At 38.1% G+C, this 19,816-nt stretch overlaps 1 protein-coding gene across 1 annotated transcript; it reads left to right on the top strand.

The window, feature by feature from the left end:
- The first annotated feature begins 9,031 nt into the window (after window positions 1-9,031).
- Window positions 9,032-19,104, top strand: LOC100020867 (cathepsin S-like). Its single transcript, XM_007474744.3, has 5 exons — window positions 9,032-9,157; window positions 10,309-10,431; window positions 17,613-17,762; window positions 18,165-18,377; window positions 18,895-19,104. Exons 1-5 carry the CDS (start codon window positions 9,032-9,034, stop codon window positions 19,102-19,104), a joined length of 822 nt encoding a protein of 273 aa, XP_007474806.3.
- The last annotated feature ends 712 nt before the right edge of the window (window positions 19,105-19,816 follow it).

Genomic DNA, 19,816 nt, shown 5'->3' with positions numbered 1-19,816 from the left:
TACAATAGATACTGAAGGATGGTTCCAGCTCAGGTCTGACCTTCCTGAGAAAGGCTCTAATACAATAGGGGATGCTACCTAAAACAAAGAATGTGCTTAGCATATTGCTTATCTCACCCAGGGTCATCATTTCCCTTCAGGGTAGATTCCATGGGAACAGGGAACAAGGACAAGCTTTTGGGGTCTCCAATCTACAAACTAAATCTAAAATTGGGGTTCATCAGATCTTACTAGGTAACAAGTTTGGGATTCCTACATTCCATGTTGACACACACCCCTTTTGGTCAAGACCAAAAGTCGCTGACCAAACAAATGGACAAATGGGTAATGCTATATCAGATTGGACTCCATCCCTAATGGTGGGAAAGCTCGGGGATACCAGTTTGGGGAACTGGCTTTTGGGGGCATCCCCCAATGCCTCTGACTCATTGACATTTGAGCCAGAAAGGCAGGCAGTCTGCCTTTGGCAAAAAACTAGCAATCAAAACACTACCCCCATTTCCCAAAGTCTTTCACATCTGGCGGGTCCTGATGATGCCTTCAGCCTTCTCTCTCACATACTTCTATCCTCTGGCAGGCCCCTCCTTTGGTATCAGCCAGCTTCCTTGCCTGCTGCAAGAGAAAATTAAGAGAAATCCATAAACACATTTTTAACAAGACTTGATCAACTCCCTATATACTCACTCACTACAAAGATCATCCACGCTGCTAACCTTAAATCTGCAATCCCATCTCTTTATATTCTAGCAATGTCTTTTCCACACAAATTATAAAATTAGGTAATTTACATGCTTAATCAGAAAGATTACCTTAATTTAGCTAAATAAAAAATCCTACAAACTATAGAAATATAAAAGCAGAAACATCCACATCACAGGTTATTCAGGACTTTGTAAATCTGGAAATGGCCCTATCTCCTGTTTGTGGCCAAAAATTAAAATATTATTTAGCACCAAGTAATATTCTAACTAGATATTCTATCACCCCAAAATCCAAAACCACATTAGAATGACTTTCATGGCAACTTCAGCTTCAAAACTATTTTTAAAGTCAAATATAAGTTTCAATATTGAAATGAACTCCAAAAATTCTCACGATTACAAATGCTTCTAAATTTTCCTTAATTTTAAAACCTCATACACACCTCACACACACCCCTTTGGGGAGATTGAGATGCTAGGGATTTTAAAAGGTTTTCATTCACCTTTAATCACTTTAACAACCATAACCATGCTTAAATAGCTTAGGCTTTTTACTTCTATTAACTATTACCTAGTATGAAAAAAATGTTGCTAATGAGTCAGCTAATGTACAGTCTGTAGATAAAAATTTGTTAAAATAATTTTCCTGATTTGACTGAGTTATAGCCTTAAATTAGTTTTGGATACACATTTCATTGTCCTGAGTATTTATTTATTGGCAATAAGGATTCATTTACCATTGAACTTCTGCCTAAATCTATAGATGAATAGATTAGCTATCCTAGTCACAAAGGTTCTCTTCTTATCCCCCTTGTTTCCTGCCTTGAGGCTTCAAGATGTATAAACTTTACTGGTACTAGGGACAATTCAGTGTTCTATCAGAACCTTGTTTATTAAAAATGCTGCTTATAAGCTACTATTATGTGCAAGACCTCCCCCCTTTTGGCACTGGTATTTGGCCAGTTTTTCCTTATGACCTAAAACTCTTGAGAAAAGGGACCTCTTTTCTTGAGTTTCTTGAGTTTACTTATTCATAATGGCTAAAAATTTCTATCTGCCTCCACATTTTCCATAGTCTGCCTTGCCTTCCTGAGGCTCCTTTCATCATACAGAAAATTTGCTACTAACAGAAGAAAAGTGGGAAGTAACTTAAAATGAGGGAGAATTGGCCATGATCAGCAGTCACCTGTAGAATTTGGCATTAACTCTGCCTTTCCATTCACCCTTGTGACTGTATCAATAACCAATTTCCTCCATAGCTTTTCTTTTTCCCAATTATCTTCCAATACAATTCACTATTAGATGGCAATTCTCTCTAACCATGCTCCAGATTTGAAATATTTATCTTGTATTTCTAACAATCATTTCTAGGCTCCATCATTTCTTCCTAACTTCTGATACTACTTGGAGACAAACTAGCACTCTGGAATCTTTGCTGCAAATTCTCCAACAGATGTTACATTCGAACCTTAGTCAGGTAAATATGTTCCCATTTTAAACTTTTCCTACTTCAACTAAGTTTGGGAAATAGCTCTGTCCTTTCTAGGCTCTCTACTTAAAGGGATTTTGCTCAGGATAAATAGAATTTTCAGGGGAAATAAAATGGTCAGTTTTATGTCTGCTACAGAAACATTTCTAAAGTCAATGAAAATGATGAGAAACAATACTTATCCAGATCCAAATTTTGGGGTTCCTTTGGATTTCTTGTAGAGATCTTTTCTTCAGGAATCCTTCAGATTCTAGGGTGCAGGAAAATCTTGTCCAGGCTTTTGGCTCCTAAGAAATATCTTGAGGTAAAACTTAACTTTAATACGTTTTAATCACTTCACCCACACTCCAGAATTGGGGTGGTAAAATACAGGACATTCCTAGAAATTTGAGTTTCCCAGGTGAGAAATTCCTTTATTAGTGGTCATGTGCCAATGATCATCAGAAATAATGATCACAAAACCATTAGTTCTCTCCACTTAAAAGTAAAATTATCAGTATTCACTGGACTTTTAAAGCAAAAATTTATCTATTGTACTAGTTGCACTCTGGAAATTTACCTTAAAAATTCAAAATCAGGTAATAGTTCATGATCCTTTTTACCTTTAAAAAACCAAAACCCATCGTATCTTTCCTCCAAAACATAGGATTACTAAGAAAGCTTAAAAGTTACCTTTAACTCTGAATACCTATACAATTCTTTTTTTTTATTTGTTTTTTTTGTTGTTGGTGGTGGTGGTGGTTTTTATTTTGCTCTAATTAACTTTTGGCTCCAAGTTGTGTCTTTCTCTTAGCCTTGCCTCAAACCACTTTGGCCTATGGCTAAAGCCACTCCTAAAGAGGAAATTTGTTGGGTCAGTTTAAAATGTTCAGGGTTTCCTTACCATTTAAAGCAACGCCTTTTCTCCAATATTTCTTGTCACTTACAACAATTCAATGACCAGTCAGGTCTGCAGTTGATCATCCTAAAAAACCTCCTTTTGCCTCCTGCTGGATATCCCCAGCTCCAGATCACCAGTTGTGGTCTCACCTCATCAAACTTTTGGGAGGAATTCATTGTTAACACAACTTACAGACATTATTGGCTAATGTTTAAATCACAAGCATTTGAAGTTATTAGTGAAGTCTCCACCTAAGAAATCCATTAGACATATAATACAAGCAAAAGCCCACAGAAAAAAAATTTGAGAAGAAATCCAGAACTTAAGTTCTTAAGCTTCTATGAGAAGCTTTTTTTTTTTTAATAGTCAGAAAAACCAAGTCTTTAATCAGGATAGGGATAAGTCCAATTTGGCCCTTTACTCAGAGTCGGCGCCACCACTTTTTCAGGGTGCAAACCCTGGACTCTGGGGGTGTTATCCCTAGGGAGCGCCACAAGGCTAGATGATAACTCCGAGGAACAAAAGAACTTGGGGAACCTATATACCTTTTGGGAAATCCAGGGGCAGGGAAAGATGATTGACATTACTATGGCTACAAGGAAAATGGGAGTGTTCAAACTACACTGACAAAATACAATCAAGCTAGGGAAAAGAATCATAGCTAGAAGCTAGGGTGAAAGAGAAGGGGCTGCTTACAATAGATACTGAAGGATGGTTCCAGCTCAGGTCTGACCTTCCTGAGAAAGGCTCTAATACAATAGGGGATGCTACCTAAAAAGAATGTGCTTAGCATATGCTTATCTCACCCAGGGTCATCATTTCCCTTCAGGGTAGATTTCTCATGGGAACAGGGAATGAGGACAAGCTTTTAGGGTCTCCAATCTACAAGCTAAATCTAAAATTGCGGTTTATCAGATCTCACTAGGTAACAAGTTTGGGATTCCTAGATTCCACGTTGACAGCCTTCACAGTTTAGGGGACAGATGGATGTTCCAGATATAATTTGATGATATCAAGGAGGTGTATCTCTCTGTTCATCTAAAGTACAACCCAAGGAGAATAATTCTCTCAGGGTCTTATAGGAGTTAGGATTCCCAAGGCCCTAAGGGAGCAAAGGATATCCCTGCTAATAGTTTTCCTGAGTTTATGGGGGTGCAATGCCCATGCCAGAAAGATCCAGTACAAATCAATCTTGTGAATTATTAAATATAGCCATAACAAGAAAATTGTTTTGCAAACATATCTTGCCTTCACTGTCCCTCAACCATTGTTTATTGGCATCAGCTTTCACCATATTTTCATAATCCTCAGGATTCCTGGTGTCTGATTCCTATAGTACGTTCATCCTTACTTCTATAGTACAAGAAAGAAAACTGGTAACTAACAGGAGGCACCAACTTATTAGACATTTAGAACACTGAAAAGTTTTGTCCTTCTCTTGTTCTTTTATAATGTGTTGCTTGGGATCCTGACCACATTCCTTGGACTTCCAACAAAGGGGAGGAGGTGATTAAGTACAGGGGAGAAACAAGATGAAGACAATGAACATTGGACAGTTCTCAAGTCATGCTTCTTTCAATATAATTGAACAGGAAAAAGTTTTAGGATAAATCATACTTTTCAATCAAAATCAGGGAACTCATACTAGAGAAAAAGTCTTTGAATATGATTCATGTAACAAGAATTTTACTGACACTCCATTCTTGGTTAGGCATCATAGAAACCAAAGTAGAAAACAAAAAAACATAAAAATATGCTCATGAGTTTTCAGTTTCAGGTTGTTAACATAAAAATAATGAACTACCAAAGTAGTCAGAAAATCCAAGTCTTTAATCAGGAAAGAGATAAGTCCAATATTTGGCCCTTTACTCAAGAGTTTGGCGCCACAACTTTTAGAGGGTTTACACCCTGGAATCTGGGGATATTATCCCTAGGAGTGCCACAGAGCTAGCTGACCACTCCAAGGAACAAAAGAATTTGGGGAACTGATGTACCATCTGGGGAGATCCAGGGGCAGGGAAAGATGATTGACATTACTATAGCATCAAGGAAATGGGAGTGTTCAAACTATAGGGACAAAACACTAGGGAGCAAGGGAAAGGAATCCTAGCTAGAGGCTAAGGTGTGAGAAGGGGTTTCTTAGGTGTGGTCTTCTTGGGGGAAAGTCTCTAATACAATAGGGGAGACTACCTAAGACAAAGAGAGTCCTTAGCATATGCTTAATCCATTCCTACTAAGATTGTCATTCACCAGAGGGTCCTTTATTCAGTCCTGATAGCCTGAGATCCCCTTCAGGGTGAATTTTCATAGGAACCCTGAACCAGAACAAACTTTGGGGTCTCCAATTTATAATCTAGTCCTGAAACTTGGGTTCATCAGATCTTACTAGGTTACAAGTTTGGGGTTTCTAGATTCCATGTTGACGAGGTCAACCCATTGAATATCACAGAATTCCCACTGGGGAGAAATCTTATGAATTAAATTCATTTGGCAAGACTGTCAACTGGAGCTGAAGCTTTACTGGAAATGATAGAATTCATATTGGTAAGAAACTCTAAAAATATAAGGAATACAGGAAAACCACAAACTGGGGCTCATGACTTACTCAATACTTCATATGGCAATGGAAAATAAAGTAAAATTTTATAAGATAAATCATTCACTCTGTGTGAGGGGGAAATTGAGGAGCCCATGGAAATTTCAAAGTTCATCCTTCTTTACCACTTATTAACAAAAATATAACCGAGGAAATCAATCCTTTAAAATATAAGGTTTTGTTAGAGAGAGAGAGAGAGAGAGAGAGAGAGAGAGAGAGAGAGAGAGAGAGAAGAGGGGCATTGTTTCAGGTCGAAGACTCAAGACAGATGCCCCAAGGAATTACAGAAAATGTGGGGCACTGCCTCAAGTTGTGACCCAAGACAAATGTGTGTGTGTGTGTGTGTGTGTGTGTGTGTGTGTGTGTGTGTGTGTGTGTTGGGCAAAAGAATGGCATCTTTGTATAATGGGAAAAATAGTTGGGGCAAAGGAGACTTCTCTCTACTTAGAAGGGCTTTCCTCTATTGTGCAAATCTGCTAAGAGGAGTACGGAAATTAATTTTCAATTTACCCTATACTATTTGTGGGGAGCTAGACATAACCATGAGAGTATGTGGAGTGAGAAATTAGTGTGTTATTCTCAAGTTATTAAAAGTTGTTAATATCTAAGGTTGGTGTTGTTCCCCTCCTCCCCCCCATTCTTACCAAAGCTTTGCAGCTTTAAGGGAGCTTGACCAAAACTCAAGTTCCAATCTTGGATACCCTTTTGTCCCCAAAGACTCTCCTATTGTCTCTTTGTATCCCCTCCTAGACAATCCAGTCCTGGTTTGTATCTCTTTGTATCTGTCTCCAACTACCTGGTCATTTCTTTAAAAGATTGATTTGTTTTGAGCACAATAGTATTCCATCATCAACAGGTACCACAATTTGTTCAGCCATTCCCCAGTTGAAAGGCATCCCCTCATTTTCCAATTTTTTGCCACCACAAAGAGTGCAGCTAAGAATATTTTTGTACATGTCTTTTTCCTTATTATCTCTTTGGGGTACAAAGGAAGTCCATGGGGACTGAAACAACCTCCAGGAATTGATGCAGAGTGAGAGGAGCAGAACCAGGAAAACATTGTACAGAGACTGATACACTGTGGTACAATCAAATGTAATGAACTTCTCCATTAGTGGCAATGCAATGACCCTGAACAACTTGGAGGAATCCAGGAGAAAAAACCACTATCCATACCCAGAGGAAACACTGTGGGAGTAAAAACACTGAAGAAAAACAATTGCTTGAATACATGGGTCTAAGGGATATGGTTGGGGATGTAGAATTTAAATTAACATCCTAGTGCAAACAACAACATGTAAATAGGTTCTGATCAAGGACACAAGTAATACCCAATGAAATTGGGTGTTGGCTACAGGGGAAGGGTGGGTTGAGGGTAGGGAGGGAAATAATGTGATTATTGTAACCAAGAAATAATGTTCTAAATTGACTAAATAAACTAATTCAAATGGAAAAAAAAAGAAGCCAATTATGTGGAAAAAACAAATAAATGGATAAATAAATAAATAAAATAAAATAAAATATTGATTTGTTTGGATGTATCCATTGAAGCTATTCTCCAATTTCTTGAAGATGTTAATAAGTTTGAACTTCAGGGGCAGCTGGGTAACTCAGAGAATTGAGAGCCAGGCCGAGAGATGGGAGGTTCTAGGTTCAAATCTGGCCTCAGACACTTTCCAGCTGTGTGACCCTGAGCAAGTCATTTATCCCCCATTGCTAGCCCTTACAAACTAATATATAGTACTAAGGCAGAAGGTAAAGGTTTTTAAAAAATTAAAATTAAAAAAATAACTTGAGAATAACACATTAATTTCTCACTCCACACAGCTATGAAATCCAATCAAGTACTTCTATACTCAGCATCTTTATCAGCTTCTCATTCTCTCAATACAGGAAGTATTGCAAGTGGAGAAATTCATTAATATAAGTTAGCAGTAAACATTCATTCTGCAATATTTCTTGGTTGGCTCTCATTGCATTTTTTCTTATACAGGAAATGTACCTGAAATGGTAAGACCCTCCCTTGACTGGCTGATAGCTACACTGCCATTCCATTGCTGGCCTACTGATTTCCCAAAAGTCACCTCCAGCTTATCTTTCAAAAAGGGAAATGATATACTCCCCAATTATACTCAGGAATAGAGAAATTAAAACTAGTAGGGGCCCCTAACTAAGTACACAAACTTCTAAATTAGGAGCATCTAAACTTTCATCAGGCAGTTGGAACCAAGAAAGAGATTCTACCTAACACTCCCCTGGGACTATCTAACCCATAAGTTTACATAAACTGAGCCAATAATCAATCAATCAATAATTTTATCCTAAATGCTTTAAGGCATGCTAAAGAGACACAGATTGAATTTTTAGCATCTCCCTGATGCCTCAAGTAATGAAGATAGAGCAATTTATGACTTTTGTAAAGGATACTCAATCTTGAGACTGAATAAGCTGATACAGCACAAGATAAATTGAGGAAAAGGCCTGGAACTTGTTATATTGGGAATTTTGGTGAGGAAAGAACAAGAGGGAACATATAAGTAATTCAGATCCCATGTGACCCTTAGTCACATGCTCCTGTAAGTCACTCACTCTGACCTCTCAGTTTTTTGCAAACCATTCATCCTTTGTCACAAACTAAAACAAAAGGTGGAGTATAAATAGAGTTTGAGGGATGGGAGAAAGTCTTATTCCTCCTTATTGTTGAAGAGCCTTTCTCTGCACTCCTTTTTCACTACAACTCCTTCAGCCAGGTAAGTTACAGAACACCTTTGGGCCACCTCTTTGCAATGGATCTAAAGTCTAGGGGGATAGGCAAGAATAGGGAGAAATATGCCAAGAATTTTGGAAAGGATTTCACAGAGGGTAGGGGAATGGTACACACCAAGCCCAAGTTGTCACTGACCATATTTTGTGTCATTCATTAACAATCTTTACATAGAAGAGGTTAGGGTTTTTTAAATGACATATGAACATTTAGATTCAGAAAGAAGTCAAAATCTAGGAAACCTGGAGTCAGAGTCAGACTAGATCTAGATTAGGTAAACAGGGTGAGGAATGAAGAGAAGGGTGGCTAGACATTTAGGAAGCACTGACCACCCTCACATCTTCCGTTCCTCACTCTAGTTTCACTCTCAACTACTTTGATCTCCAACTGAACCAAAAACTGGCATGAGACCTCTTCTCACTTATTCAACTATTCAAAGATATTTAACATGGAGAAAGGGGAAATGTAGCTTTCACAAATTGTAAGAGTAAGGTCAGACATTCTTTTAACACATCTAACAATCTGTGAATTTTTTTGACCTAGGTTCCAGCAGTAAGGCAAGTCTCTGGCAACTCCAAGAGCAGCTAAAAAGGTAGCTGCCATGAAGTTCTCTCTTTGCCTCCTTCTTCTTTGCTGGGGACTTTCATATTGCTTTTCCACAAAAGACCCAAAGCTGGACTCTGAATGGGAATCATGGAAGACCACATATGGCAAGAACTATTCTGAGGTGGGTGATAAGAGAACTCTCTAGATAATAAGAATGTGCTTACCTCAAAGAACCGAGTGAGGCTTTCCAGAACTTTGTCCTAGTGTCCCCTCTGCCCTCCCACCCATTACAGAATTGAGTTCAATTTCTGGTGATCCAACTGGGGAAAAAAGTCACCTTAACAGGCTAGGCATGCAAACACTCCAAATTGAAGCATTTAAGCTTCTATCAGGGGGATTGAATAAAGAAAGAGATTGTACCTCCCCTTGGATTACCTAATTCAATCACCTATGCATTTGCATAAACTGAGTCAATAATCAAAAATTTTATCCTAAATGCCTTATAGAATGCTAAAGGGATTAAGATTTTGTTTTCATCCCCATCCTGATGTCTCAGGTAGGGAAGGTAGATAAATTTATGATTGCTATAAGTAAGGTGCAGGACCTGGAAACACTGACTTCTTCTTAGTTGAGTCACTAGGAAGATTCAAGTCTTGATAAGTGCCCTCCATGTGGGAAAGCAACCAAAAGCTTACTTTTCCTGACAAGGCAGCTTTCAGAGAAAAGCTTGGAAAATGGCTCTAGAATGAGGAGAAACTGCTTACTAATTTAAACTTTCCCCAAGTGACCCAAGGACCTCCAAGACGAAAACAGCTGCTCAAAAGATTTTTGAGAAGACTGCTTCTTAGGTATGGATTGGATTAGATGACCCATGAGGTCTCTCCCAATTTAAAGCTGCCAGGTCCACATCTTAGAATTCTATGTCCACAGGACATAGAAACCACTTGAAATAGATTCAACTTCAACTTGGTATTGAAGAGGCAGTTTGTTTCCACTAGGATATGCCCAGACTTTCAAAGTCTAGATAGTGAGTTGGGGGCAGTTGGGTGGCTCACTGGATTAAGAGCCAGGCCTAGAGACTGGAAGTCCTGGGTTTGAATCCTACCTCAGATACTTCCTAGCTGTGTGATCCAAGGCAAGTCATTTAACTTCCATTGCCTAGCCCTGACCACTTTTCTGCCTTAGAACTAATACACAGTATTGATTCTAAGACTGAAGGTAAAGATTTTTTTTAATGTCTAGATAGTGTGAATGGGCACTCAAAACATTGGGGCAAAGAAAGTTCATGACCAACTATCTTATGATTTCTTGTGGTTCTAAATTTTCTCACAGAAAGAGGAATCTTTCAGGAGAGGGGTGTGGGAGAAGAACCTGAAATTCATTAATGATCACAATCGCTTGCATAAGGAGGGAAAGATAACCTACTATCTGGGAATGAATGCTTTTGGGGACATGGTAAGTACATGGCAAATTCATTCATTAATTGAATAAACATTTATTTATCAGTTACTTATATGCCAATTATGTACCAAGTGTTAGGGATACAGAGTTTAAAAGACTCTTGTTGAGTCATGTTTAACTCTTCATGATCTGAGGGTTTTCTTGAAAAAAATACTACCAGAAATTGCCATTTCCTAGGCTCTTTTACAGATAAAGAAATGGAAGCAAAAAAGTGTTAAGTGACTTGCCCAGGTCACAAAACTAATAAATACCTTAGGCAGAAGTTGACCTCAGGTCTTCCTGATTCTAGGCCTGGTACTCTATCCATTGTGCCACTTAGCTGCCCAAATAAAGGATAACATAAGAGAAAGTTCACAATCTACTGGGAGAGAGAACATGCACACAAATATATTAAAATCAATCATTAAGTATAATTGATATATATATATATATATATATATATATATATGTATATATAAATCTATAAGCAAGAGGTCAGTCTAATTCAAATTAGACCCAGTCAAAATCAGTTTGTTTTTCCCCACCTTCATTCAGCAGCACATGTGAAGGTGATGAATGCTGGAAGTGATCCAAGTTTGAGGCTTGACTGGGTGCAATTGGGTCTAGGGATTCAAGAGAGGAGGGAAGTGTAGAGTTGGAGGAGAGAGTGGCCAGTGTAGAGGAAATGCTCTCTGTATAAGTGTGAAAACTCCCTAACCCCCTTCTATGAGGATTAGATTATAATGTTAGCACTAGTTCTTAGATAATCATAATTGTAATTCTAGGATAGATGAATAATGTGTAAATGAATTAATATCATAATACTCCTTATGATTTTAATGGTGTTTTTATGATTATTTTAGTATAAGTTTTATATAAAGATAACTGCTTGAGTATAGTTAATCATTGTTAGCCTGGGTCTCAACTCTAGGCCTAGCTTCAATTTACTCTATCATACAATCTCAGCAATAATTATGGTCTTGAACTTGTGATCCAGTATAGGTCCCTAGGCCTGACCAGGGTTCAAAAGCATCACCCATTCTTATCATTTACATTATCACTTCAGGCTCTCCAGCTCCCCCCTGGTCTATCACACCCAAACAATATCCTAAAGCTAACCATGAATATGTTTTATACAGTAATGATTTTTGATTCTCAGTGAATCTCCATGGAAATAAATTCATATAAAAATCTATGAAAAATTAACACTTAAGAGATCCTCATCTAGGGAATCTAGGTGGTTCAGTGGATTGAGAGCCAGGCCTAGAAATGGCAGGACCTGGATTCAAAACTGGCCTCAGATACTTCCCAGCTGTGTGACCTTGGGTAAGTCACTTGACCTTCATTGCCTAGCCCTTACTGCTCTTCTGCCTTGGAACCAATACACAGTATTGATTCTAAGATAGAAGGTAAGGGTTTAAAAAAAAAAAAGAAAGACTTCCAGGTGACCTCTTCAGTATATTTAGTAAGCACTATTCTCTAAGAAAAATTAGGGAGGGATCCTACAATCTCTATACCTCTATCTAGAATATGAATCAAATATGTGCTACACCGTTAAAATTCCAGACAAATTTTTGCTAATTATTGTGAGTGATTAAGGATACTTTCAATGCCTCTAAGGCCAATTCTCATATTTCATGAAGATGAAAAAAATTGTAACTTGAAAGCCAAAAAAAAAAATTAATTAAGATGAGGAGCTTTTAAAATAATAACTGATAAATAGTTAGCTAATTTGATTTTTTAAGAGGGGAAAATTGTATCAAAAGTGATAAAATGAATGCTCACAACTTTTGAAAAGGAATTAAGGGAATTATTAGAAATAATTCTGCCCAGGTAAATACTAACAAAGCTCTAACAAAAACTTAGAGGAAATAGATGAATCCATCACAATTATAAAATATCCAGATGATAAAAAAAGCAATAAATGAATTATGTAACTCAATAACAAAAAATAGATAAATAAGTCAAAAGTAAATTTACAAAGGAAAAAAATATAGGACCAGATTTATGAGTGAATCACCCAAAATAATAAATGAACAATTAATTCTAATATTATATAAAACAATTTAAGTAATAAAGAATAAGGGCAACCTTCCAAACTCTCTGTATCATAGAAATATGATCTTGATACCTAAAAACAGGAAGAATCAGGAAAGAAAATTCTTAATAAGTTTTCCTAACAAATATTTATGTAAAAATGAAAATAAAATATTTGCTATGATATAATCCCTAAAGACAGAATATACATTGTGACCAGTTTATACTTGAAATACAGGGTTGGTTCAACATAATGAATACTATACATCTAATAACTCATTAAATAATAAGCTAAAAACATATCAATAAATGGTGAAACTATTTTTGAAAAACTCTAGGAAACAAACAAAAAAAATCCTTTCCTGAAAAATATGATACAGAAATCCATTTTAATCTTTACACCCTGTAAGGTAGTTCATTCCACTTTGGGGTATTTTTAATTCTCAGTAAGGTTTTCCTTTGCAATTCCACCCATTGTTGCTGGCTGTGACCTCTAGATCTAAAAAAAATCAATCTTTTAATACATGGCAATTCAAAATATAAAATATAAAAATGTCAGCTACCATGCCTCAATCAACTCCTTTCATTTTCAAGAAAAAAGATACTACTCCCCACTGATCTTTATAGATAGAGCAAACTATTGAGGCCCTCTACCATCTTGTTTGCTATTCTCTGAATAATTTCCATCATAATAATGGTCCTTCATAATGCCCTGTCCAGAATTTTAATAAATACATCCAGATGTGTTCTAGTCAGAGCAGAGGACAGCAGAATTGTCATCTGGTTAGTGCTTGAGATGAGATGTTTCAAAGCAGTTTCAGATCACATTTCTTTTTTTGGTACTATTAGTCATATTGTTGATTTGTATAGAGCTGATAAATAGTCCATTAAACTCCCCAGGTATCTTTTAACAAAGCTATTATCCTGCCTTACCTTTCACATCTCAGGATTATGAAACTTACTTCCTGAACATTTCAGACTTTATATTTATCTCTATGAAATTTTATCATGTTAGATTTGGATAAAGTCATTATAGGACAATGCATATGTTTGCATTTGTCTTCCCCTTTAAACTTTTTCTTCAAACTTTTGTACATTTCTTTTCAAGTTTAAATTAGCTGAGTTCCCTTGAATTCACAATACACTTTTTAAAAGTAATTACCTTCCGAATTTTATTCTTGAAAGACTACAATACTTCATTGCTTAAATTTCACAATAGGATTTTAATCTATATCATGCTGTCTGTCCTTTTTCTGGTCACTGACATTTGCTTTCCCCAGTATGAGATATGAGACTATAAGAGTATGAGAATCAATAACCTCTGTTACAAATTCTAAGATGGAATTAAAATATTAGTTGATTTACTTTGGGAAAATAGAAAATTCTAGCAGTATGAAGACAATATGACATGGTCAAAGATGGAATGGGCATTGTACCTGCAAAATTATAGAAGAGTTTCAGGCAAACTATGATCAGGAAAATTCCTTTGCTCCCTTCTATCCTTGTGACTCCTAACCCAAAACATCTGATAATTCCTATAAGACCCTGAGAGAATGAATCTCCTTGCACCATCCCTTAGATTTGAGATGGACAGAGAGAGAGATATATACTTCCTTGCTTCCATCAAGTTATATCTCAGATATCCATCTGTCCTGAAGACATAGGGGATGAGGGTCATCCCCTATGTCTTCAGGCAAACCTTACCCCACCCCACAACCACCACAGGCACCCTTCCTGAACCCTGAGGGTTTCCACAAGTCCCCAAAAACAAAAAGATGCAGAAAAGTAGAGGACTTCACCACATGGTACCTATCAACAGGAAATTTATACTTTCTATTATCTGGATTCCAGGGATTCAGAACCATCATTTCCCAGCATCTTTCTGCTACTTTTACCAATATTCCCCAACCTGCTCAATCCTAAAAAATCCTAAAATCCTAAAATTCTTGTAGACCATCTAGCATTTAACAGATCACTTAAGAATAGCAAGGAAGGATATTCAACCAGGATACTGTAAGAATTAAATTAGTTGAAGGTATAAACTGTAGTGATTAAAATAGTTGAAGACTTAAATTGTAGTAGATATGAGTGCATGAGTAAGTTGTGACCTCAGGAAATATGTTTTCACTACAGTATTTTGTTTTTAAATCAAATATAATGTGGTCGCCAGGGAAATATTCCCAATTATTCAATATACCCAAGTCAGCTGGGTTTTAGAGATTTTAATTAATGCAAATGAAGAATTAAAGAAAAAGGAGAGAAAGAGAGAAAAGGGGGAATAATGAGAAAAGGATAGACCAGCCAGGACAGCCCTAGCCAACCCAGGCCTAAGCCCTTAAGAGAAAGATCAGTCAGTCCTTAATCACACACCACAAGATCTGTCCAAGCAAGAATTCTAGTGACACCAGGCCAGCATCATTTTAGCTGCCTCCATCAGCTCAATCCTCAATCTGAATGCCGTACTGAATGAATCTGAGCTCCTATTAAAAGGGCATTTTCTCCTATGTCACCTTCCCTAAATTCTTACATCTACCAATCATAGTAGGTGGTTTTCAAAGGACAGACCATTCTAAGAAGCTGTAAATTTTTGAGTAATTCACACCAGGAAAGCTCTGAGTAAGTTTCTCACCTCTTTGTGCCTTGTAAATTCACAAGTTCCTTGACCTTTATAGGTATTTATCACCCTTTTGTATTAGTCCTATAATAGGCATGGCTTAAAGAACTTTTGTCCTACTATAAGTATGGGTTTAAGTATCTTTCATTGTTCAGCAAGGAGTTTCTTCCCCTAAAGCAGGCTTAAGTAGGGTTGGAGTAGAGTTTTCACATTCCTGATCTAAGTTACTTTCATTGCCCGAATGGGGAATGGTCCCAATGGGGAATTTTTAAGGTTTACAATCCTAACCCTATGAAGTAGGGTCTGAAATTTTTTAAAGTTCACAATATATACAGTACTATTTCAGGCAGATGCAATCCCTTTCATCTCCATGCAATAGTGCATCTTCAGGAGTATGTTGATTCACCCAGTAGAATGATATGTGTTAAATCACACACTCCTCCTGTACCAGGTTTGAGTGACTAGAAGCTGAGTCAACATCGGAAGGCCTGGTGTCCTGGACCTACAACTTCATCAAGATGGCTTCCTTGACTTTTAGATGAAAACTAGCCCAGCCTATATGGCAGGACCCTAGTTCATATTATGCTTGTCATATTGATCTGCTTTGTGGCAGGATACTAAAGGTCCTCTAGACCAGTGATGGTGAACATATGGAGCATGGGCCAAAGATGGTATGCAGGGTGCTCTCTGTGAGCAAGCGCAGTACCCACCCCTACCCCAAGTTTGTTACTAGAAAGGCAGAGGGACTCATGCAGAGCTGCTCCCTTCTCTCTCTCCACCTGATGACATTTTGTCATATCACCCACCTTTTGCCCAGTAGCCCAATGGGAGCTCTTTCTCCCTCACATGTATAGGGTAAGGTTGTGATTTTAACTGAGAATTAAGGGAAGACAAAGAGGTCATTAGTCAAGTAGGAACAAAAGAAAGATCATTCTAGGCATGATAGACAACCAGAGAAAAAATTTGGAGTCGAGATGTCTTGTCTTTTTCATGGAGCAATTTTGAGGCCAGTGTCACTGGATCAAAGAGCACCTTGTGAAGGGAGTAAGGTGTCAGAAGACTGGAAAATGTAGGAGGGGCTAAGTTATAAAGGGCTTTGAATGCCATCTAGAACACTAGTACATCTAGAACATGTAGGCAATAGAAAAACACTAGATTTTATTGAGGCTGAAGTGATCAGACCTGGGTTTTAGGAAAATCTTCCTGTTGTCTGAATGGAGGATGGATTGGAGTGGGAAAAGACCTGAGTAGGGCAGGCCTTCCCACCAGCAGTATTGCAAAAGAGTACAGTTGTGAGGTAAGGCTCAATACCAGGGTGAGAGTAGTATCAGGGGAATAGAGGGTGTATTCCAGAGATACTGCAAAGGAGAAATCTCAGCCCTTAGCAAACATCTGGTTATGGGAAGTGAGATAATGAGGAATCCAGCATGATTTCTAAATGGTTAGCCTGGAGGCCTGGGAGGATGTGGAAATTTAGACAAGAGTGGAAGGTTTAGGGGAAAGCCTAGAGGAGTTAGCTATGGTAAGGAATGAGACTACTTCACCATGTGAACCATAACAGAAGGTATCACAGTGAAAGGAAATGAGGTGGGGTTTTTTTTTCTGTAGTATATGAGGTAACATTCTCAACTGAGACAATGGAGGGATAGGGAGCAATTTAAGATTTGAGGAAGGATGAAAAGATGTAGAAGAGGTCATGTAGTGAGTGGAATAGTGAGCTGATAAGGGAGGTATAGAATTGCCCAGTAGCATTGAGTGCCCAAGTCAAGGAATAAGTATATTTGAAGTGGACCTAGTCATAAGGGCTGTGTGATTTTTCTCCACCCTCGATCAGCAGCATGTATGAAGTAAGGAAGGTGATGACAAAGGGTGGGAGTGATGAGGCTGAGGCTTGACTGGTTGCCCTATCATGAGGAGAAGAGGAGAAGAGTGGTTGGTGCAGGGAATAGGGTTATGTTAGAGAAGGCAAGGAAGAGGTGAAAAGGCAAAAGATTATGGTTGGACAAGAGACTTTAATAATTCTTAAACACAGAGGTGGTACATTTGTGAGCGATGGCAAAATTAAGGATATGATTATCTTTGTGTATGGATGACTGAGGTGGGGTGGAGGAGCTTATGTTAGATGACTAGGCTGAGTGTTTGAGGGAACATCACTATATATGTTGAAGTCCCCTAGTTTGAGTCTAGAAGTGGAAGAAAAAAGAAAAACTGAACAAAGTAACAAACTCATTGAGGAAGGAAGGGAAATAACCTGAGGGGGGGGTCTGTAGACCATAATTACAAGGATTTTGACTGGGTGGCAGATATGGATAGCAGGAACCTCAAAGGAAGAGAGTTTGCCAAGTGAAGGAGGGAGGGGAATGGAGAAATGGCAATGGGGATCAAAGTTTAATCCAAATCTCTCGCCTCTATCACTGAGCAGAGAAGAAAGACTGAAGGTCTAGCCAGTACTAGACCAGGAAAGCTGTATCAACAAACACAATTATCTTTCACCGAACAAGGAATACTGTTTCTGTGCCCACTGTAACTGCTGACATTCTTACAGACTATTAACGAAACTGTGAGAATGTTGAGCATCGCAACAGCACCAGCAAGGATAAGAAGAGATACAAAGCTCAAAACATCAACTTTTCCTGACCTTCCTACAAGTGTGGACTGGAGAGAGCATGGCTTCATGACCCCTGTTAGAGCTCAGGTATTATTCCTCATTCAATGTGACTCTTTGGGGTTTGTAGTTGCCAAGGATATTTCCCTCTAGTGTTCCCTCCTATGGACATATACAACAATCCCTCCTGCAAAAATTTGAACAAGGAAACAGTAAGGCATCACATAAGTGACCACTGAGCACAGGATATCGGCCACGTCCCCTTCATAATGAATGATTCGGCATGGAGAATAAACAAAAGGAATCCTACTTGGTTCAGAAAAACCAAGAATCCCTTTCCTGAAACCTTACCAGAACTCTCTTGCTTCTCATGAATTCATTTGTTCTTTGAACAAATATTGATCTCTCCTGACCTATCCAGAGTCTTGCACTAAGCCAGGATCTGTAGGAGTTTGAGTGCAAAGATCACTTACTTCCTTTCTTATCTTTCAGTGGACATGCGCTTCCTGCTGGGCATTCAGTGCAGTTGGATCTCTGGAAGGCCAGCTCTTCCGGAAATCAGGCAAACCTTTGGAAATGAGTAAACAAATGCTGATTGACTGTGATAGACGCCAAAGCTGTCGAGGGGGAAGTGTCATTTTGGCTTTCAAGTATATGAAAAAAAAAGGCATTGTCTCTGAGCAATGTTATCCTTATAAGGACAAGGTAAATGAAGACACACTCTACATTGCCATCCTTATTTTGGGCTGGCCAGCTTTACCAAAATCAGGAAAAGGTGAACTCCAAGTCTTCTGACCTATGAATAAGACCAAAGGGATGAAGTTACTCAGCAAACCAATAAGTTTATGGAGGGAATATTTTTCCTAAAATACAGTCATCAAGCATATGACTGCAAGAACAACAAAATCTTGAAGGGTATTTGACAGATTCTAACTACATTTTCTTTTTCATTAGGGTAAGCCCAAATTGAAAGGACCAATAATTTAGGAAGGCCCTCTAATTAGTAGGTGAAATCTTACAGTTCTGCTTCACCAAAGAGATGATAATAACTAGGAACCCTTAGACAGAACTTCCTGAAACTTAATTCACAGGTTTTGATGGTGAGGCCACAATCGTCTTTGTATAGAAGTTTGACTACATATTGAGGTTTCCTCAGATTCCTAGTTAATGTCTTTTCATTTTAAGTCTATGTTGACTTCTTTTAATCGATTGTTTCTTTCAGAAAAATCAGTCGTGCTTGAACAAAACATGTCCAGTTACTCAAATCAAGAAATACGTGGTCCTCCCCTCTGGAAATGAACAAGCTCTGATGCGTGCTGTGGCAAATGTTGGACCAGTGTCTGTGACAGTTCATGCCATACGCTCTTTCTTCTACTATCGAGGAGGTATGGAATCAGCTATGATGCCAGTCAGATATGCTGACAAAAATTAATGCCCAAATGTGCCCAAATGTATTTAATTATATTCATGAGATTATCTATCCTGAGTGGGAGGATACTCCCTGGCAGAATAGGTAGCTTGTTCCAGAGACCAAAAAGGGGGCTGAAGCATGTGCCATGGAGTGCTTAGAAACTGGTCAAACACAAAGGATGCCATCCACTCACCTTAGGATGACTATTCAAATCATTCACTGCATCCCAGGTCATCATCAGTTGTCCTGATTTTGTCTTGTCAATGGATTTCAATGACTTTGGAAGAAAGATTAAGGCTGAAAACTTTGTGCCACTCTGCCTCACTTAAATCTAATTCACAGGGATGCACCCTGGTCATCCTCTGAAAAGAAAGGAGGAAAAACAAATACAAATGAGGAAACTGAGACAAATAGAGGTTAAGTGACTTGTCCAGGGCCATGTACATAGGAAGTAGCTGTTCAAAGTTGGGTCTTCCTAGCACCAGCCATGGTGCTCTTTTAATTGAGCTGCCTAGCTGTCCCAAAAAGCTTTTTTTCTTTACTATAATCTTGTATTTTCTAGGAGTTTACACTGAACCAAAATGTAAAAAGAAGTATATAAACCATTCTGTGCTTGTAGTTGGATATGGATATGAAAAAGAAAAAGAAAATAAAAAATACTGGATTCTTAAAAATAGGTAAGGATGACGATAAAGTATAAAATGAAAAGAATAGCCTCTTGAATAGGAAATTG

This window comes from Monodelphis domestica, chromosome 1 (genome assembly GCF_027887165.1).
Source record: "Monodelphis domestica isolate mMonDom1 chromosome 1, mMonDom1.pri, whole genome shotgun sequence".
Lineage (NCBI taxonomy): Eukaryota > Metazoa > Chordata > Mammalia > Didelphimorphia > Didelphidae > Monodelphis > Monodelphis domestica.
The sequence above is the reverse complement of the archived record's forward strand: the minus strand, read 5'-3'. Positions and strand labels throughout refer to the sequence as shown.

Bases quoted from the DNA above. Each gene is read 5' to 3' on its own strand.
- LOC100020867 (XM_007474744.3), top strand. From the start codon at position 9,032: ATGAAGTTCTCTCTTTGCCTCCTTCTTCTTTGCTGGGGACTTTCATAT. The intron at 10,432-17,612 runs GTAAGTACATGG...ACATTCTTACAG, and splicing joins TGAATGCTTTTGGGGACATG to ACTATTAACGAAACTGTGAG. The intron at 18,378-18,894 runs GTAAATGAAGAC...TGTTTCTTTCAG, and splicing joins GTTATCCTTATAAGGACAAG to AAAAATCAGTCGTGCTTGAA.